At 36.5% G+C, this 22,636-nt stretch overlaps 1 protein-coding gene across 2 annotated transcripts; it reads right to left on the bottom strand.

Moving 5' to 3' along the window:
- Positions 1–504: 504 nt before the first annotated feature.
- LOC136259719 (uncharacterized) lies at positions 505–22,159 on the bottom strand. 2 transcript variants are annotated; one of them, XM_066053234.1, is made up of 19 exons: positions 22,019–22,153; positions 21,724–21,972; positions 19,289–20,407; positions 18,331–18,721; positions 16,570–16,816; positions 15,290–15,538; positions 14,538–14,599; positions 13,681–13,878; positions 13,183–13,324; positions 12,992–13,137; positions 11,945–12,059; positions 9,168–9,339; positions 8,537–8,664; positions 5,871–5,992; positions 5,684–5,809; positions 5,323–5,525; positions 4,404–4,584; positions 2,486–2,595; positions 505–2,237 (listed from the first exon to the last, which is right to left on the bottom strand). In XM_066053234.1, exons 2-19 carry the CDS (start codon positions 21,948–21,950, stop codon positions 623–625), a joined length of 5,553 nt encoding a protein of 1,850 aa, XP_065909306.1. In that variant the 5' UTR covers positions 21,951–21,972; positions 22,019–22,153; the 3' UTR covers positions 505–622. The 2 variants fall into 2 exon arrangements, 1 of the variants encoding a protein (XP_065909306.1); XR_010703345.1 differs by having other exon boundaries at positions 2,180–2,237; positions 2,486–2,558; positions 21,724–22,159.
- Positions 22,160–22,636: the final 477 nt, after the last annotated feature.

Below are 22,636 nucleotides of genomic sequence, written 5' to 3'. Positions count from 1 at the left end.
AGGCAATGATTTAAGTATTAGTGTTTGTTCCTCTACCTTAAGCTTCTTCTCCATTAATGTAACTATATAGCGTGTGGGATATTAGCTAGCTCAGGCATTTCAAAAAATTTATGCCATGTTTACTACTAACAGGTATAGCTACAACATTACTCAGTAAAATAATTAAGTCAATTTGTAGGTAACTTATCACACACATTTGAGTGCAGGGAATAATTCTACTCATTACGTACCAGCATTTTGTACTCCAATTAGCAATTGCCTACTAATCACATATAGAGACCACCTTGTAGTGCACATCTATCCAACTGTGTCTGACCATAATAATTGACCACTCTAGTTGATGTACATAAAAGGCTTCATGTCAACAATTTTAATTTGCTACTCCCAAAATAAACACTTGTTAGTAACACTTCGAGGTTTCTATTGTCAGTTTATTTGATTAGCTATTTATTATTTCATTTAACTATATCATGAAATTTTATGAACACACACACACACACACACACACACACACACACACACACACACACACACACACACACACACACACACATATTAAAAATTATAGCTATAGTATTGAGCAACTCAATAATATGTTTGATCACTTTAGTCACAAAGCCAGTCATTGAAATACTCTTGCTGTAGCCAGTGCTGGTTTATGTACTGCAGCAAATTTTTTATCAGCTTCTGATACATCCTCGCAATCATTATCATCAGGTGATGCTGCAGAAGAGCCATCTGTTACTTCCAGTATATTGGTGGAATTCTTATTCTCAACAGATGAATTAGCTGCAGTGGAAAATTTAGCTGTTGTTTCAAAGCAATCATTTTCCAGTTCAGTAGCGTCTTCTAGTACGGGTTTAGTGTTCATTAACGTGCAACTAGCACAAGTTTTTAGTACACTTTTCTTTGTGCTTGAATAATCCTTTGACTTTGATGACAAAGTATAATCTGACTGTGACATTGGAAATTCACTGTGATATGGGTTTTTGCTCATCCTGCTCATTCTTTGACCAATTGTATGGATACTGATGGGCTGTATTTCTGAGTAACTACTACTTAATGAAGTTTCTGATGGATTTTTCATTACTTTTGTTTTGTTGGCTGATAATAAAATAGCCCTTTGCCACTTTTGTTTTGGATTTAGTGGTTGATCAGAGTTGGCAAGAAGTGATTGTTTTTGGGCTTGCAATACTACATCAGCCATATTTTGAGGTTTCTTACTAATTCGGAAAGAAACATATCTTGAAGCAAGTCGGAGAGCACGTTGCTTGACATTTTGAGAAACTTCTGGCTGTATCAGTTTAATGTTCTGATCTTTAGACACTTCACGAGCTACATTGACACGTTCTAGTAATTGTTTTTGTCTAAAGCGCAAATCTGCTGGTGTACTTGGTGTGGATGTAGTGCTAATAACTGCTGGAGAAACAGTTTCACATTGTTGGCTCCAAGAAGTTGACTTAGGTAAACTAGGATCAATTTTTGGCACCGTAGTAGAAGTACTAAGATTCTTTTGCATTGAATCACTCAGTCTGGTAGTTGTGACATTTGGTGTGTCAGGTTTCCAGATTACATGAAATTCATCATCATTGAGAAACTTACTCTGGAAACGTGATGTACGATGTTGAAGATGCAAATCTTTAGGTTTTCGAGAAAATCGCTGTCTTGTACTTCTTCTTTGTAGTTTATGATGTGTTTTGCTTCCAGCTTCAGTTCTATCTGTAGATGGTTTTCCTCTCACAAGTAATTCAAGATTAGAAGAATTCCCTGTTTCTGGTAAACTGAATGAGCTGGCTTGTTTCTTGAATAACTCATGATTGGTGTCTTGTCTACCTTGGGATCCAATAGAGTAGTCTTGTAACTTCTCAAGTTGCAAGTCTGAGCCATTATTATATGTAGTGGTAGGATATGGTTCTTCTTCTTCAACAGTAGGCAAAGATAGCTTACTATGTTGTTGTTTGGAGAAAATGATGCTAGTTGAGGTATTTGTCTTATTGTTACCATTAAATTGTTGACCTTGTGCTACAAGAGGAGCTGTGTTTTCTAATTCTATATCATCAAAGTATATTTCATCATCTTCATCAATGTCACTGTAATATTCATCTTGATCGCTATTAGTTGCACTACCAATTTCTGTCATTTGAATGTCAGACACCATCTGTTCACTCTCATTTTCTGTTTCTGTTGGAGATTCAAGTTTCAACCACTGGTCAAAACTAGATATTCTACTGTAAGACCTGGAAAGAGGCAACAGCATCAATGTATTTGTCTATTGTCTTTTATATTAATATGCAATTAAAATAGACACAGCATTATTTAACATATTAATTTACACATTACTCAGAAAAGTTTGCTTTGTATTTTCGGGACCTACAAGGAGGTTGAAAACTTGTATAGCAGGGAGTAACTTAGTGAACACCATTTCTATACAAACTCATTATAGTGACCAACTCAAACATATATTACTGACATGGCAATATCTTACTTAAAGAATATAGCCTGAAGTCGCCGAAGTGCAGGACCAAAGTCGGCATGTCTGATCCACATTGCTATCACTGCTAGTATGAGATAACCAACTGTCATCAACAGCAAAATCTGTTGACAAATTATACAACATCTACTATAGTAGTAGTACATTTACAACTATAAAATATACTTTATCTATTACAAATGCACATTAATTATACAAACTCATGAATTTGTAGTACACTTTATAAGATATACATATTACATGTATATGTGTATACTAGGGACATGTACAAAGGATCAAAGCCTATATAGTCAGAATCAGCGTTGAAACCGGGTCGGGTCATCCGGGTCACATTTTCTCCGGGTCATCCGGGTCTGACCCGGTTTACAATTTATCCGGGTCTGACCCGGATTGGATCACGTGAGAAACGAAATTGTTCGTTTGACGACGTGGAACTTATAAACGCTATCGCGTAGCTCTTTCGTGAGCCACGCCTATTTGTTAGTAAGTGCAGTATGTAGCATGAAACTGAGGGTATCTATGGTGAGGGGGGTAGCTATTGTCAGTAGGTGAAGACTTTTTTTTTTTTTGGTCTTTAACCTACAGCCTAGGCTGAAGTTGCAATATTTACTCAACACGAATCGAACGCTCAAAATGTAGACTCGTTCGCTCGCCCGAGACTAGCCGAAACACGTCTCGGCTTTAATTAATCCGGGTCAAATTCGGGTCAGTGGGTCATCCGAGTCAGCAGTAGTGACCCGGTTTCAACGTTGGTCAGAATCTTGACAACAAAACTGTTAGCAGAAAATTCTACACCAGGACAACTGACATTCTAGGCAAGCACCTAAATGAACCACACAACTTGGGATTTGGAATTGTCTCCGCATTCAACCTAACATGACTTTAATAAAAATAACCTTAAACGCAAACAGCTACAAAGATGTGATACAATGTGTCAAGGGTGACAAATGTGGGCTGTTCAATTCCTGTGTTATATGGATTCTCATGTGGGCACTCATAAACATTAGTTCAACATGCAACCACTCTCAATGAATGTATTTCTACACTATTCCAAGTTCACTTGATTTTTTGTACTTCAACTGCAGACAGATACTAAAACTCAGCAGCTAAGTCATCAGGAAATTACTGAAATTTACAGTGACTGCACTAATGCTTGTTGAGGAAGTTGGAGCAAGAGCAATAATCTGCATCTTGACTAGTACTGTTATCAGGCATAAGACTGTAAGCACACAACTACTACAAGCTGCTGTGTTTGTGAGCTTACTATATACTGCACTTCAATCCACTGGCAAAGTTACATAAAATTTGAACATTGCCTTTTTCATTTTTTTAAAAATCAATACACATGGTAGTGAGTAGTGCAGCCGCCAAGAAAGCTGGCACACCATACCATGTTGTGCATAGGCTCCATGGTCCCTTCTCAAAATTACACAATTTTTGTAATTGCCTTCCACTTTTGGTACCCCACACACCAAATCTAAACAAAATCATCTGATACAAAGATAGGATTAATTTCTTCATTTTTACATTTTTTTTGCTGGGGCTTCAGTAAGTTTTTCTTCATTTTTTGCATACTTTACAAAACCAGTATAAACACAAATTTGTACCTCAACTGCTGTGAAATTTGGCATACATTTAGAGGTGAATTCATGGATTGTTTTAATGGTCACAGAGTTGTGGATGATAATTTGCATCAGAAAGACAGATTTTTTTGTCACGCCTACATGGGAATGATTGATAAACTAATGCATCTACAAAGTTTAACGGCAAAAAATCATACATGCCTACTACACTTCAATTTACAATAGCTTGGACCATCTGCGAAATTCAAAAGTACTGATATGTGTAGCTTTTCCTAAACAGTTACAATGTCCTAGACTATATGCAAGTCTTTAGTTTACTGAACACTCACTGTTACATGCAGAGCGGGGTTGGTTTCATTGAAATTGAACTGTGTCAAGGTGTAGTCCCCAGTGGAGACATAACACTCCAGCTCATTTCCTGCACAGTTTGAGTCAAACTCCTTTAACAGTAGATAAGAAGTTGAGGAGAAACCATAGTAGTTAGGATTAACAAAGAACAACCAACGATACCTGTGTACAGATAGGTATGAACAGAACTAAATAAGTTTTCCTTACAAAAAGAATGTATACAAATAGTGCACATATATGTGACCCAGTTTCAAGTATTTGGTGTATTGTAGCTTACCAATGGTTGAAGCTACGTGTACCAAATTTTCACGTATACTCAGCAATATTTTTGGCATAGTTTCATTTGTAAGTGTGATATTAATGTTTTCTTAATATTGCAAAATAATGCACAAGCTGTCATTAATTCTAAAATGATCACAATAACCTTCAGATTGAGCTACCTTAATGAATATACCAGAGAGTGACACTTCAGTCACCCTACAGGTAATAAGGATCTGATTTATATATTATACTGCATGTGATCTGCTGAATAAAAACCCAGCTAGTTGGCATTTTCTTGAATTCATATTATGGTTTCTTAGCTACATGTCTAGAAGGATAAATTGATGATCTGTTAAAGTTTCAGCTTTATTATTGAATGCAATTCTATAGCAACTATATTGAAAATAAACTAAAAGCACATCAGAAGTCATGAGTACAACAATCTATGGAATTTGGATTTGTCTCATCTTCACCATGACTCAACAAATTCATGATGGTATAGTGTTACAAGCAAGCAAGAAGGCTATTAAAGCTTGGAAATGGTGAAGCCACATTTTACTCCAATGTAAACAAGCACATGTAACTAGAGTTTTTGTGTAAGCCATACATGTCATTCTAGAGTCTACACTATCAACTCACCAAGGAGGCATGGATTCACGGGGTATAAAGAAGCCACTAGTAAATCCAGCTACTGAACTAATCACTGGTGACAGGCGGAATGCTATACTGGGGAATGCACAGAGTACAAATATTAGTAGAGCAATCCATGTCTGGTTGAGAGCCATATTGACAACTAACACTTGTAGATAAACTTCGAAACTGTATGATGACACCATTATTACCTAAAATAGGGAATATCAATTACAAAGTTTGTTCATACACGCAAGTACACATGCACACACACTCGCACACATGCATGCACACACGTACACACACAAACACATGCACGCACGCACGCACACACACACGCACACACACACGCACACACATACACACACACCAGGAGGTACAATATTCCACCACAGAGAATTACTGGTATTAATCCTAGGAACACAAATCTAGCAAAACCCTGAATGACCAGATCAACAGAGTGTCCTATACCATCACTGTGTTCTAACTGGTACAGCTACATAGAGACAGAGTATATGTATCAATTGAAGTACTATAATTGTCTGGTCATAACTTACAGTGAGAGCCTGTGAGTAGTATTTGTGCATGATGGGGAACATGAAGAGAGCACTGGCCACTGAGTACACACAAAATCCTGACACTATCAGTAGAGCTGATGTTGTCTGAATATATACTGTACCTGTGAGAGGACAATGCATTATATAATCATAAAGCACAGTAGTGCTGATCAAGGACATTAGCACCTTTTCACAAAATCATATTGACTAGAAATCAACCTCAAAATAGCTTCATTGTGCCTTGGCAGTATTGGTTAGGTAGAATCAAGCCCAAAATTGTCTCCAGAATGGCTAAACATGCCTCAGATATGTAGGTTGCTATGGAATTTTAAAATCTTTTTATTCAGTGGAAATTTCTGCCGACAGACCGACTAACTACTGCCTTCAGACAAGTGTAACTTGATAACGGCTATGGCTACAAGCTTGATTTTTTTCACTATTCAACGTCACCTCAGCCCAACAGGCGCCTTTCGGCATACCGCAGTACATACAGCTTTGTCCTTTTTGAGTCCCATTTCTTTTTGCTGACAGCCCAAAGGGTCAATTCGTGGTAGCATGATGACTTCCCTACTTTGTAAACAGGAATTGTCCATAATTTCCATGGTGACTGGATTGATTGCAGAGGCACTTCTCCTACTGTTCTTCATTTGTAGTACTGTGTAATGGGCTGAACATAGTTGAAAGCGAAGTATAATGGCCACTAAATCAGTAATTGATAGTTGGGATGCATGTTTAGACAAAATATTAACTCTGGCACCATTCTTTCTTCTGATGCGGTTTATGAGTCTGATAGTACAAAATAAGTACACAAACAAGTATAAAGAAACATTAGGAACTTAAGTTCAATTGGGGATCACAGAAAAAGTATAAGGGAACAAGGGAGGTTGTCTATACACCTGCAGATATACTAGTGAACATTTAGTCCCTAATTCAGTCATGGGTATAGGGATTAAATGTCCACTAGCAGAGTTGGGGCAATTACTTTTTAAAAGTAACTCTTTACTACTTTAACTTGCAGCTAAAACTAATTAGTTACAGTTACATATTACCCATAAAACAAAGTAACTATAATAATATTACAATACTTTTGTGTCCACAGTCTTAAGCTGTCACATGTGCAACTACCACCATATCACATGATATGATTGTGTCGTTGGAATCTTGGCTATAATTGTATTTGAGAGAAAGAAGTTAGTCAATAAGCTTCATTCATTACTTCAAGGTGGGCTTTGTTACTTATTGTGGCTATCCATTGTGGCTAGGTGTTACTCAATGGATTCATAACAAGATTAGTGAGTTTGTTACTTGCTTAACATTAGACTCATTACAGTAACTTCATTACTTAGGTAATGCATCACATTTGTAAGTAAAGTATTACTAGCATAATTTGTTATATTACTTAGTTACCACAAGAAGTAATAATATTACGTAACGACACTGCACCCTAGTATATCTGCAGGTGTAAGCAACCTCCCCTGTTTCCCTACTTTTTTCTATGATCCTTAAAGTTTCTTATACTTGTGTAATTTATGTAAAGTGACAATTTCACACATGATGTCATGGCTTGTGAAATTAATGCTGGTTATCCTGAAATTTAAAAAAAAATTGTGTGGGATTCTATTATTAATTGTGGGCAAAATCATTCCTGTTTACATTCTATCTATTGTGCACATGTAGAAGCTGGTTCAATTCTAGATGTATAAAGAAATGGATATGTGCAGATAACAACTATTATAGGCTCCTCCCCATCTACTATTCGTGGTTAATGGATGTAAGTTTCTTCATCCCTCAATCCATAGCTTGAAAGTTTGTATTTCTGTATGAGGTAGTCAACCCAAATCTCACCAAAAATAAAAATAATAAATTACTGTCATGTAAATATGAGCTTTTTCTAAGGCAAAACATCTAGTAATCATGAACAGGCACAGCATTTAAATGATAATAATATGTAACCAGATCAGGGCCGCCCAGAGAAATTAAGGGGCCCAGGGCAAAGAGCTAAAGTGGGGCCACAAGAGCAAGGAGGTTTCCATTCTCACCCAAGCTGTAAGTTGAAGACCAAAAAAAAACAAACAAAAAAACAGGGCAACTGTGGGCGGCCCTGAGCCAGATTTTACAAAGCCAATCCAAATTACATCTGATTCAGGCAAAATCACATTAACACCACCAGTGGGTAGCTACGCTATGATACTATTGGTTTTAATTTTCAACATCATTTGAGGCTGGTTCATTAAGAGCCATCCTTTCTGCATGGTGTGGTAAGCTTGAATGACAATTTCTAGTCTTGATAAGGACTTGACTTGACGAGAATCAGTGGTGCACTGGTGGATGGTTTCTGGTCAAATGTTTCTATATTAATTCTGCTTTATATTAGCTACTGAGGAGACAGCACAGTCTTGTGACCTCATGTCAGGACTTCATTTGTGGCCTACCTCCATGTCTATCTGTTGCCCATGCCACCATCCATCCACCCTTTTGTGAGCACTCATGATTTCAGATTTTCTTATATGTTGGGAAACCCTACAAGCAGCTATGAGTACTGGGAATGCTCAGAAAGGTTATGTCTCTGTTCTCAAAACTTCTAATGTGCAATTTGGTTTTCCAAAATACGGTACATAATTATCTGCTCAACATATCATATTCATGCATTAGAAAACGCCACTAACCTAGTAGAAATCCATAAGATAAGAAGATCACAGGAAGGTAGGCTAGTTGTGGAATAGTAGTCCTCAGTGATGCCCTAGCCTCCAGTGTTGCCATACGAGTAAAGGTGGTACCTTGATTTTGAAATACTCTGTAATGACATAATGAAATAAAGGATCATTACAGGTAGAAAACTACATTATAGAAATAATTGTCAAATTTCAGTTTTGCTTACACGTATATGATTAAAGTGCATTGGAATTTGCAAACACATCAAGATGCCACTTACAGCTTCTTAAGTTTGTTCTTACATTTTTGCAAACACATACAAACACACATAACTATAATGATGCATGCATTTTGAACCCTATATAGCTGGTATTCCCCCTTCATGTTACACCTATGTGAGCACCTGTGGTATAGCAATTTTGGTTTAAAAAATATCAAGATATTTTTAGGCTGTTTCTTGTATTCCAGATGCTATAAAAGAATATATAATCTTAAGTTATAGTTTTACTAGCATATCTACTAAAGTTTATTGAGTTATTACCTGTAAAGTGCATTGTGCCAAAAAGACAGTTTAACCACACTTGAAGAAATGTTATATGACGTACTCTATACAATAATATACACTGTACCATATCAATCTAATACCTCCACTTCCCAAACATGGTGTATAAGAAGCCATCATCACTATCTGTGGTCTCTTCTTCCTCTCGTGACTGCTTAATAGCTTTAAATACTGCTTGTGGATCACCAGATTCTTCATAGTATTGTAATATAGCCTCCCTCATTGTACTGTTGCTCAACATGTCCATTATGACATCTGTAACAACAAAATGTGGATAATCATCCTGTGAATGCTATCCCACTAGGGACCTGTGAGAAGGCTTAAAGCCTGTGAGTACAGGGAGTCTGAAGCATGTCACTGAAACATGACGAATGCAGAAAAAAATTCCAGACCCAGTGGTGATTTGCTGGGGATCAAGTCTGGGATTTTTTTCTGCATTCTTCATGAGTACACAACTGCATGTGCTAGGGAATATTAGGTGCTTTAAATTTCAGTAGGGATCATAGAAATTAAAAAAAGGGATGATACAAGGGTACTTAACTTATCATAGTTTGTCAATAGCCACAACAGAAACACAGATTAAATGTCCACTAGTATAACTACACATGTAGGTGATGTCCCTTGTTTCATCACTTTTTATTTCTATGAATTTAAAACTCCTTGTACATGTATGTTTTACTTGATTTGCATAATATATGATTGGTGAACCTGTATGTACTGTATCAAACAGACAAATGGTACCAGACATGGCACAAAATCATTTTTTCAACTGGATACATGACCTGGATGCATGACCTGGTTATTGTTTATGGAATAGTAGCCATGTTGTTTTGTTTTCAGCAATGTTATAAATAAAGAACAGTACAAGAAGTGCCTCTGCAATCAATCCAGTCACTAAGGAAAGTTCCTGTTTTAAATATAGTGTATTTGAGCTAAAGAAACCATAAAGGTACTATCATAAATTAATATCTATGTATGCAGTATTGGAGAAAGATATGGGACACAAAGGAGGACAAAGGCGTGTCCATAATGCAAGCATTGTAGCTACTGTGGTAGGCAAAAAGGCATGTCTCAGGCCTAATAAGTTTGAATGGTGAAGCAATCTAGTTACATAGTGTTAACCGATGCTTGACTGAAAGCATCAGTCAGTCAGTCAGTCAATCAGTCAGTCAGTCAGTCAGTCAGTCAGTCAGTCAGTCAGTCAGTCAGTCAGTCAGTCAGTCAGTCAGTCAGTCAGTCAGTCAGTCAGTCAGTCAGTCAGTCAGTCAGTCAGTCAGTCAGTCAGTCAGTCAGTCAGCCAGCCAGCCAGCCAGCCAGTCAGTCAGTCAGTCAGCCAGCCAGCCAGTCAGTCAGTCAGTCAGTCAGTCAGTCAGTCAGTCAGTCAGTCAGTCAGTCTGTCTGCCAGTCAGTTGGTCAGCCAATCAGTCGGTCAGTCAGTCAGTCAGAAGAAAATTGACTTGATATATGCATGGCCAAAAACATTCTAATAACATGTAGTATTTTGACATGTTTTAACATGTCACGATGGTGAATGACTTTGATCTAATGTACATAGAAAATGTGAATCTTGACCACTTACCAGTATTTCTTCCAGGGCGATAGATTCCTCTACCTATATAGCATAGTAGCTGGAAACAGGAGCTGAGTCCATAGTTTTAGTGGTGATTTATAGATCAAGTCGCATATACTACCATACTTTTGTATGGGGTTTGCAATAATCTTTCACCATAAAATTCTTGGACACGCCACTAACCAATGCAGCAAATTGATCATTCTTTCATTTAACAAATAGACCACGCATATAGTCTATTCTATGGTGACTTGTCAGTTGCATGTAGTATCATTCTGAAGGCATATTTGAGCTTAATTATGCCTACACAGTACTTCCAAGCTGTTGTGAAAGAAAAGTGAGGCTGGTTTTTGTGTTGGCAGAAAAGTGCAAATTTTCACGGCTGTTACACAGTGTTACCATACTGTATTATAATATGTATCTGTAAATACAGCAAGGAGGTTGCGATAAGATTTAAGACCGTAAATAAGTAACTTCTTATGTAGCAATAAAACAAAAGGGTGACTCAATGCTATGGTATGTAGCAGTCATTGTCTACCCAGTAGCATGATTGTCCAATCAAGTGAAACCTAGGGCTGCAAAGTACAAGTCTAAAACACTTTTTGTCAAAATTTAGAAAACAACTGCCCTTTTAATTCAAGGCCACACAGCTTGTTTGTACATATTTTTTTCTGATATATACAGTTGAAGAATAAAGACAAGCCAACATCATGATGGAATACCCATCCAGCTTCCATGCACACAAATTCCAAGTTTTTACCTCACCAGGATTGAGGTAATAATAGACTAGTAAAACCAACCTTCAAAACTGGCAAGTCTGGTTTCCGCAGCAGGTTCTCTTGTGAACATTCAATGGCCATGGCTTTGTAAGAATGGTATTCAGTGAGCTTGTAAAGCCATGGAGAGCCAGCTAGTCTTATTCTTCAAGCAATTTGAGGGCAAAGAAGGGAACATATAGACTCCAAATCTGACCTTGGCCTTCATGCCCCACCCACTCCCCTTATGTCTACCAAATGTAACATTACTACCGCTTCCCACAACAAGGCATATTCTGGGCATTGGAAACTCATAGTGATAGCTAATAAACAGACAAATACCTGGAATAAATTTTCTTTACAAATACATAGCTTACATTTAGACACTAGGAAGTTAAATGACTGCAATAGCCATATCTATAAACAATGTTTTGCACAGATTTTGTCACAGAACCATTGTCTCAAATTAATAACTAAACTTAGGCCAAATTAAATCACTCCAGCACTGTGCATTACACATATACAGGTACTGTACCTGCAGGATTTTGATCCTCTAGTAGTGGTAGTACAAGTCCCTTCTCTAAGTACTGAGCCTTCAATGCTGTGATGAATACTTCATAAGCCTTGAAAGGACTACCATGATAAGCCACCTATATGGTATAAAATTCTAAAACAAATACACATAGACAAAGTCTCATATGCATGCACCTATAGGCCACTTTATGCATGCTCAATCTTTATGTACAGTTATACGAATACACATCAACTGACCAGATCTGAAGTGGGGCTGAAAACTAAGAAAAAAGTTATAGACTCCAATAGAATGTTTGAATACTCTAATAGAGCAGTCAAAATGTGTTCTAATTATTGTCACCCAGACTGACAATGAACCTATTAATTCTCAGTTTATAGCTTACCACAGTACTAGCACTTCACACACTGTCTATGTGCTGTTTGCACCGTTTATAAATGCTATATACGTAGTCCGGTACAGAGATACAGTACTGTAGACACCAGTTGTTACTTGTACATGGTTAATAAATGTGTTTTTAGCGGCACGCACAGTATACGTACATTATAGACCTATTTATTAAGCACAAATAGTTAAGTCACTGCTACAATCTCATGCTATGTAGAAAGGATGCAGAAGATCATCAGAACAAACCTGATTATATACACTACAATCAAAATTTCTTCAAAGTGTGTGTTTCACTGATTGTTGGTGTCCAAATCACATGATAACACTCTCCTAGCTAGTAGTCATTTATGCATGCACATGTTTAAACAGTGTTGCAAAATTGGTAAATAATTTCTCCAAAAATGACAAGCCTAATAACCAGTGATACACATAGTAACACTACTGAAATAGCCTTTGGAGATGGTATATGGCTACATAAGTTGAACAGATATTCTTTAGTTGATTGTTTCTTACAGGTCAACTTTCAGATATATCATAAAAGATAAAACTACAGCTGCATCTCACAAGTTCCTGCATCAGAGAAATTCTATACCTACCCCTTCAGTTTGTTCTAATACTATGCACACACATACACACATAATAATTATACATTGTAACACACACCTTTCCTTCACATAACATTATTAATCTAGTGAACATGTGAAAGATCTCCATACGAGGTTGATGGATGGTCATGATAACTGTTCGTTGTGAATCAGCTAATCTGTTCAAGTAGGTCAGTAGCTCATATGAAGAGGCTGAGTCCAGACCTACAATACACACAATGATTAATGGTACTAATAGAGCATATACACCTGAGGTAGGCTCATCGAGGAAGATGACACTTGGTAGTCTTAACAATTGCAGAGCTATAGTCAACCTCTTCTTCTGTCCACCACTCAGTCCTGGACCAACTGTACCACCAACTACAGTATCAGCTAGTTCTTGCAGACCAGTCTGGAATTAAAGGGTATCAACGACAGTTTTAAAAAGAGGAATACTGAATATATAAATTTAAATGACAAGCAGTTATTGTTTGTGACAATCTGATCTAGTCATATTTGTGGGAAAAACCACTACTCAGTATAAAGAGCTCCCAAAGAGAGTAACTATCTTGGGTGTTGAACTATGTAGGCAATACATATCTAACTGCATTTAGGAATTTCCTCACTTTACTAGTTTTGAGAAAAGGTGTCTGGTTTTCTCAGACCTGTTCATATAATGTTATTAAGTGCTAAGATACGCAATTACAAAATGTATATAATTGCATGTGTTTATTGAGAAAAAACAGATATCCTAACAGGCATACCTACCTCATTCATGACTTGTTCAATTCGTTCAAACTTCTCCCTCATAGAAAATGACAATCTCATCTGGGAAGCTAGTGTCAGGTTCTCCCTCACAGTTAGTTCCTCATAATAAGGCATTGCCAGTTGTAGTACATAACCAGTATTGGCTATATACCAGTCCCTAATATTATCCAGCCCATGTCCATTAATAAATATGTTGCCCTATGGAGCAGAGAAGATGTATATGAACATGTATGCAAAACATTGTACATTTAATTATGTATCATAACCTTCTGCATAGTAACCACATCTTGTGCTGTTAGCTTTCTTACAAAACAATTTTCAGTTAGAGAAAACCTTAGGCCAACGTATTTAAGTTTCATAGTTTTCTTTCTTTTTCCTTTTTAGCTTATCACAATTTAAATACTGTTTTTCAAAATATTTATATTAAAAACTCATGAGTTGATGAATGGGCATTGCATACTTAGTGTAAGGGACCATGAGTCACACACCACAGTACGTCGTACAGTTCCCACTTCTATATGTTAAGTGCCATCAAAATATGTAAATTTATAGATGCTGGTTACTGTCTTCTGGCCCTGTTTGATGGGCCATAAGTTGTGCGAAACATGCAATCGCATAATGACAAATGGCACAGTATGAATAGAGCTTTAACTAGGCCAGGACAACTATGTGATTATTAAGATGTTCTACCATGGCAACATTATCAGCAGTGGCAAAGCAAAAGTGTGTGATTTACAGTCCCGTATACTATAGTAAATGCAATGGTTGAACCAAATTACAGTAATTGCTTATATAAATAAATAATATATGTGTATATAGCTATATATAATTTTGATGCCATACTATTTTTCTTTTACCTTTGTGTTGCCATATTTCCTGTGACCCGTGAGTAGGTCCAGAAAAGTTGTCTTGCCTGAACCTGTAGCAAATAAGTGCGCACATGCAAGCACATCATGTAGACAGCACAATGGTGGGCATATAGATTATGTATAATGTAATAGTTATACTATAGGCAAGACTGCTTTGTCTGATATATACACATGAGCTTGAGTTCAGGGTTCAACGTTCGCATTACATTTACAAAACTAAATACGTACCATAATTGATTTCATGAAGCATGGCTATTATATAGAGATTACAAAGTAGCATTCGGTACTAGATTTTTTGAAATGGAGTCAAAATCCAATTGCTTTTTAACCACCAAAAGGCTTTTCTATTACAATTAATCCACTGCATACAGTAACGTGTAGATCAAGATACTCTAATAGTACAGTCAACCTAATAAAGCAGTCAGTTTATACTATCTGTATCTGTCTGTATGGTTTCCAATAATTCTACAACTGTGATTGCAAAATTCTGACTTCCTCGGCTTTAGTCTTCTGATAGGTCCCTAATAAAAAAGCAGTTATGGTGGCAGCTAAAAACAATGGGATTAATTGTTAAGACAGCATTATTGAATGTGTCACTGTTAATGACTAATGTGTTTTCTTCTACCTGCAGATAATTTACTCAAAAGATTTGGTCCAAAATAAGCTGTGTGCATATATGTACATGTAGGTACCATTCTCTCCTACACAAACACACACAATACACTTATATATACACTCACCAGATGGACCCATAATAGCAACAAGATGTCCAGGATTAAAATATAGTGAAATTCCTTTCAGTATCACTTTCACTTTTTCCTTGGATTTGGAAGTCATATTTCTATTTCCGCTGCAGTGTTCTCCAATAAGTTTTTGCACAACATCACCAACTGCTGGTACAGTCATTGATTCTTCATCAAACAACACAGAGGACACTCTACTACTGCTGCCAGTCTCTGACTCTATGTCCTTGTGGTAATCACTGTAGGCTGGAGGGGAGGTACATAGCAGTGATACAAATGTAAAGCATTTTCTTTACTACTTATGTAAATCCTACACAGTGTTATAATGTGTTACTGCATACTGACACCTTGGCAAAATGAAATGGGACACAAAGGAGGACAAGGCAAGTCCAAGATTCATACATTGTATGTACTGCGGTATGCTAAAAGGCACCTGTTGGTCTAAAGCACTGTAGAACTGTGAAAAAATCAAGCCAGTAGCCTTAGCCATTATTGAGTTATTGTATACTTGTCCTTAGACATTAGATAGTTAGTTGGTTATCGCAGTCTGTAGAAAATTGCATGAATAAAGAAATTTAAAAAAATATTTACAGCTATCTATTGGAAGCATTTTGGGTCACAATCAAGGCACTTTTGAGCTTGACTATACCTAACCAATACTGCCAAGGTATCATGAAGGTGTAGTAATGGGTGTAACGCTGGTTTCTGGTCAAATTTATTTTTGAAAGTGCAAACCTTCATGATCCCTAATATGTAGTACTACTGTACTGCATGATATGGTTCCCAATTAAATGTATGTGGAATTTCAATGATGTAAATCTCTAAGTAAGTACACTATACCTATGCTTCATTTCGCTTGTATTTAACTAAATAGCTAGTGCACTAAATCAGGAGCACATATGTGCCAAAGGGAATTCTATTCATAAATATCAAAATATAACAGTAATTAAACAAACGTGAATAGACTAATCCGGTGCCCTACAAAACTGTTTTGGCTATGTAGATACATCACTGAATGAATCAAGATACTATCATCCTTCTGCTAGGTAACCATGTCACACTATGGTGGGTACAGTGCAGTATGTATAGTTCTCAGGATAATGAAGACAAAAACCATCATAACAATTGTATTATAGGCTAGTAGTGTCTTAACTACTACGAAATATATTTTATGTAATGATTCAGTTACTTCCTATCTACAGTACATACATTACAATTTTCTTGATATTAGCCAGTTGTATAATATAAGCAACATGTACTTGTTATAAATCACTTACTTGCAACTCCATTAGTAACTTTAGGACCAATCGTTTCTTCTTCATTAGCAACATCACCTACCATCTTTCTTTCATCACCGCAATCATCACTATCACCATCAAAATTATTATTTTCGCTGTCAGTGCTGATAGATGGCAATACCATAGGCATGACATCATAATCTGATTTGTGTTTCTTGTGGTTGAAGGGTACACAATAATGAAGGTCCAAACAGGCAATAGAAATCTTGTCTACACATTCTGGAAACTGTAACAAATTTACATATAAAACGACAAAGTAAGTGATTAGAGTATCATAATTGTCATAATTCAGCAACAATATTTGTGATCAAGTCTACAAAAATAAGGCATGTGGGTACAAACCACACATCTCGTCACATAACAGATCATAGTAGCTACTAACTGGATAGAATAACTGCTTTATGTAATATTTATTATAAAGTCATTTAATTAATGTTATCGATTATTTGAAAAAGTAGTAAAAATTTAGCTATGTGTCCACATGTCCTATCTTCTCACGGTTGCATATTTTACCTGTGTCGTTGAATAGCTATACAACATCTTTACCATCTCTACACTTTTTACTATAATCTTTTTTGTGACTGCCAAACTAGCAAGCTGGTGCTAAAAACTACTAGGCTCCGAATTTAATTAATTCTTCTATTCTAAAATATTGTTTTAAGCTAACCCCTTTTGGTAAACGCCATTGGCTAAACCTTTTAAAATATGATGAACTACTAAAGATAGATATTTTCATACAATCTTTAGCAGATCCTCCCTTTGTCACAAAATTATCCAAATTTGTTTCTCCAGTGCCTTCAAGCATGTTAATTAACTATTGCTTTAGTGATGCCAACTTCTCTAACTTCCATAGACCCCATTGCGCACTAAGGCGTGACATTTTATTACATTATCGAAATGGTGCATCCGCCATTTTTCGAGGGAAAATGTATTCGTTCCATGTTAGAAATTTTTAAAAACGTAATGCAAAGTAATTGTACTGAAAACCAGAGGAGTGCTAGTTATTAGGTAAAAGTACATACCATACTTGTTGCATGGCAAGTTATCTCACTTAGGGAAGGTTTTTGCAATAGAATGCTCGATACTTTTGCCCTCATTTCCTTCCAAAATCCCCTGTATATCATCATGAATCTGAAGCCATAGTAACTTTTCGCTTGACCACGCTTTAGTGCACATGGAGTCTATAAATTCCTTGTTAAGGTCTAAGATGGTATGGTACACCTGTGAAACTGTAAAATAATACTGTGAGGTGATTCTTGATCTCACATACCATCAGACACTCTCACATAATTTGATGGTTATATTTTCATCATACCATATACATAAAATTTTTTGAGGGACGTAATTTTCACAGATTTCGTGATTGCTTAATTGGCTTTCCGTGAAATTTTCATCCTTGAAAATTAACAATTATCAAGGTTAGCTCTATGCTTTTCAATAGATAACCTCAGTGAAAAATGACTGATCCTCAAAAATAAAACCGTGAAAATCTTGAAAATCAAAAATTACATACCTCGAAAATTTGTACATACATGGTACATGTTACTTTCCATTGAGAAGGATCTCACTCATAAAGAAATTTCACTATATCTTCAACTGCACTTTACAGGTTGAGGTCTTTGTTTACTGTAACTACAATAGCTACATAGACTAATAGCTGTAATTATCAGGCCTCAGAGTAAAGCTCAGCTGTCTTTCAATGCCAACCCATAGCATGCATAGTTAACACAGTGTACTCACCTGATGAATGGCATTACTTGTTTCAGCATCTTCAACCTTTTGTAAGAACTGACTCTGTTTATGCAACAACATCCAATGCCATAACCAGAATACTCCTTTAATTATGAAACATATCAGTGTTACCATGCCAACAAACCAATAAACAAACACTGTAACTCCATCTTCCCAGAGAAATGACTCATCTTGCTCAAATCTAAGTTCTTCAGGACACATCTCATTACAATGAGTGAGGTAGCATGCCTCTCGGAATTGAACTGGATTTGTTGAATCAGCAGTATTTAACCAAATACCAATAGCATCACGTAGGGATACATTATACTCAATATCATCAGATGTGGCAGACAATCGTGTTAGTTTAAAATTGATCCAACGATCTTGTTCAATAGTGTGCCTGCATAATTCATTATATTTAATAATACATCTTACACTAGGGTATACTTCGGGTGATCAAATTGTACACTTGTGTGTATTAAGGACACAGAATTACTTATCTTAATGTCTGTCTTAACATCATGCAGTGTTAGCATTAGCATTTGGCTATAGGTTACTTGCCAACCAATTTCATCATTTGGCTGACAAAAATCCATTTGGTAAGGCAAATTTTTGAACTGCAGCTAACGTACAACAAAATAATCACTATTTTGCAAACATGCTTAACCAAATTCTGAATCTTATACTCTAGCAGAAACTCCTTAATTTGCTTCACACATTATAATTGGAATACTGCAACCCAGATTACTAACACATCATAATTATAAGTTGAACAGAAAAAATTTTTAGGTATATGAGTCCTTAAAAGGGAGTACATTGTTTGTTATTGTTTTGCTCAAAATGAAAATGTTCAATGCATGTCTTTATAAATAATATGTAAAAGCATTCATCCTGTTGTTTTCATCCACCACAATAAACAAAAGCCATCTCCTATTCAATTAATAATGTATGAATAATAGCAGCTCACCTTATCAAAAACACATTATTACCGAACTCTAAAGAGTTAGTACCAAATAATCCATCATCACCCCAGAGTGTTGACGTAGCTAGGTAGACATGTTGTAGACAACTAGTAACATAATAACTGAGGTGTGGTGATTGGTGTGATGTGATATCTAATGTGCTGTTCATAACTCCGCCATATTCTCCAATTATCCATAGGAAATTAAAGTTCAGCCCAACTGGTTCTGTTTCACCATTGTTTTCAAAATTAACTTCAAATGATGTCTCCTGAGCATTGAATGCTACAACACCATTAAGAGATTTTGACAGTATAAATGCATCGTATATACTAATTGCTACAAACGTGAGTACATTGTTTGAGTAATAATTGGAATTTGCAATTAGACAGTGTGCTGAAAGACAACAGGGAGTTCCTAATTCAATTGAATTACAAGGAGGATGATGAAGTAACAGAGAATACAAGGATGAAACATTGTCACCATTTGCTCTCTCTTGTTCCATAACATATTCTGTGATGTTGAAGTTTGCATCTCTTGAGACTTCAGATAAGTTAGTGTAGTCTGTGAACATGCTATAAATGTTATCGTGAAAATTTATGAACCAGGAAGAGTCAGATAAGACTTTAATGTTGGCATTTGGTAAGTATTCCTTTACCCATTTAGCATGATTCAGTACTCCAATACCACCAGCACTGGATCCTGCTAATAGTACAGTACCGGTTGCATTGGTAGGAATCGTTTCACAGATAACACTCTGAAATATCATGAACCCTTTGAATATGAATTGAATGCTATCTGTGGCATTAGGAGCAAACTCAAAATTAGTGATGTCACCAAATCTTGTTACATCATCATCTCCTAACCACAGGTCACTACTACAATATGGTACAAGGATGTGGTTATAGTGGTGGAAGTCTGGATTAGTGTCTTCATTGGTGGACAAGATGTCAGTTCCTTCAATATAATGGTATTCATCATCAGTTAAGTCTTTGATTGAGGTCATTAATGGTGAAACTGTGTTCCTTCGGTTGTTGTCTTTGTTCTCATTCCAAGCTCTTGTCAGATCAAAATCCTGTGTGATCACACCACCCCCATATCTAGCACGTGTCTCACGAGTGAAGTACCTATTGTATAATCAACATTTTTCATTTAAATAAAAGTGATTGTTTATAATATGTGGTAATGTAAAATGTGTTTCTTGTTAAACACACAAAACAGGTTCAACATAAAGGTGGATAGGTAATGACAACACACTTTGTTAGCTAAACATGGTAGATAAGCAGATAGCTAACATGACTGTCGTCATTGTTAATAATATCATCACCTGTGATTTAAAATGTGTAGTAATAGCAGGTGGATCCACAGATGACATGCAGTCATGTAGGAGACCTACACAGTTAGTTTGTTGTTGACTAAGTACAGGCTATACCACCCACTGTATGCACATTAAGGAAGTGGGCGTTGAGATAGCAGAACAAAATCATATTACATTGAGCTTCCGTACAAGCTCTAGTGATCATCTCAGTTCAGTTTCAACTAAATTTGTCTGTTACATACAGAGTATAGTACACAGAATGTGTCTACTTAAGCAGGCTGTAGCATGTATAGTAGAAAAATTGTAGAATGTGTCAGTTTTTAAAGCATGGTTACTAGTAACTATGTAACTATTGTGACTAGTTGCTATCGTAACTTATAATTAGTTACTTTTGGACAAGAGATGTAACTAATTATATTACTTAGTTACTTTAATAGTTATATAACTTAGTTACTGGCTACCTCCAACTCTGCATGGATTCATGCCTACAGGCAATATCACATATTTCATTAAGTGGGCATGGCTCACAAGGAAGATGACTTGCTGCAAGACTAGACTATGACTCACACAATAACTGTGCATGTATATAATCATGTGATTTGTGCACCAAATAATACTAATTACATGACTCCATGTAAGTATGCAGACAACAACAAACATGGATTTGTGCAAATACAGATTGCAATATGCCTAATGATAAGAGAATGTGGTCACGAAAGAAGCTGGGACTAGACTATGATGTATTAATATGCCTCCCATATCCATCAGACTAATTGAATTCATTTCACGCATGATCCAATCTGGGTCAGACCCAGATGTTCTATAAGACAGGGATGACCCGGACAAAACGTGACTCAGTTGATCCAACCAAGTCTCAACACTGCTCTAGGCATATGCCAAAGAAGCGACATACACTGCTAGTGACGTTTTAAAATGGAAAATTACTTTAGTTTAGTTTTGATTAAGTGATTTTAGTTTTAGTTTACATTTACTATGTAATTAAGTAACTGCAGTTTGCCCATTAGCTAACATTTATTAATTCATAGTTTTCAAAATATTTTAGTTATGGTTACACACACACACACACACAACACACAACACACAACACACACACAAAGTAGCTACCTCCTATTACAAGTCTCAGCAGAGTAGCAAGCACCTCCACCTTCAAGAAACACGAGCCAATCTGATGAAGAATCATTCCTGCGAATATAATACCCAGCTTGAGTAAAATCGTTGCACAACGCATCTGGGTTTTTGACATCATTCCACGTTAGTGCTTGCACATGAGACGGTGACATGCCAATGCAGATTAGTATCAGTAGATGAACGACCCCTACCAGCAGAGACATCTTCAAATGATTGGATCACTAGCTGTCGAGTAACTCAGTATGAAACCATCCAACACTGCATGACTCACTGTGGCAAAATAACTCTTAACCGACCCTGCTCTTTAACTGAAATATTACAAGTCTCGCAACAAGTCTTGTCTCGCAATCGAAGCGTCTACCTTTGTTTTTCCATCCCAAATCATATGATACTCAGTATGAATATAGTTAGAGAGGATACACTCACTTATGCACACGACCTTATATGGAACAATCCCAGCCGCCAACTCAAATGCGTGGGGACTGGGAACAAATGTTTTAAAAAGATCGAGATACTCTAATAGAGCATTCAATACAATAATTCTTTTAGAGCATGCAGTCAGTTACGGGTTTCAGCCATATATGCCACATCTAACCATCTTACAACTACTTGCATTGGTACAGTAGCTAATTTCAGTCAGAATTGCTTCCCGTTGCTTCCTCGATCAATTTCAAATTTCTTAGAGAGCTAGGGGATGTATGCAACCAAAATCCAGGTCCTAGTTTGGCATCACTAATTGCTTATGAACTTTGTACATGTATATAATATATCCACTGCCTCTTCATCCATAACATAATAATGGCCTGACCAGCTTTGTGTTTCACCACATTTAGCACCAATTTTTTTCTGCATTCTTCAACGTTTCAGCATAGATAATATATCAGTAAGG

This window comes from Dysidea avara, chromosome 1, assembly GCF_963678975.1.
Source record: "Dysidea avara chromosome 1, odDysAvar1.4, whole genome shotgun sequence".
Classification (NCBI taxonomy): Eukaryota; Metazoa; Porifera; class Demospongiae; order Dictyoceratida; family Dysideidae; genus Dysidea; species Dysidea avara.
This window is presented reverse-complemented; position numbering and strand designations above follow the sequence as displayed.

Bases quoted from the DNA above. Each gene is read 5' to 3' on its own strand.
- LOC136259719 (XM_066053234.1), bottom strand. From the start codon at position 21,950: ATGTCTCTGCTGGTAGGGGTCGTTCATCTACTGATACTAATCTGCATT. The intron at 20,408-21,723 runs GTAGCTACTTTG...ATTATACAATAG, and splicing joins GCTGAGACTTGTAATAGGAG to GTACTTCACTCGTGAGACAC. The intron at 5,810-5,870 runs GTAAGTTATGAC...GTCTCTATGTAG, and splicing joins ACTACTCACAGGCTCTCACT to CTGTACCAGTTAGAACACAG.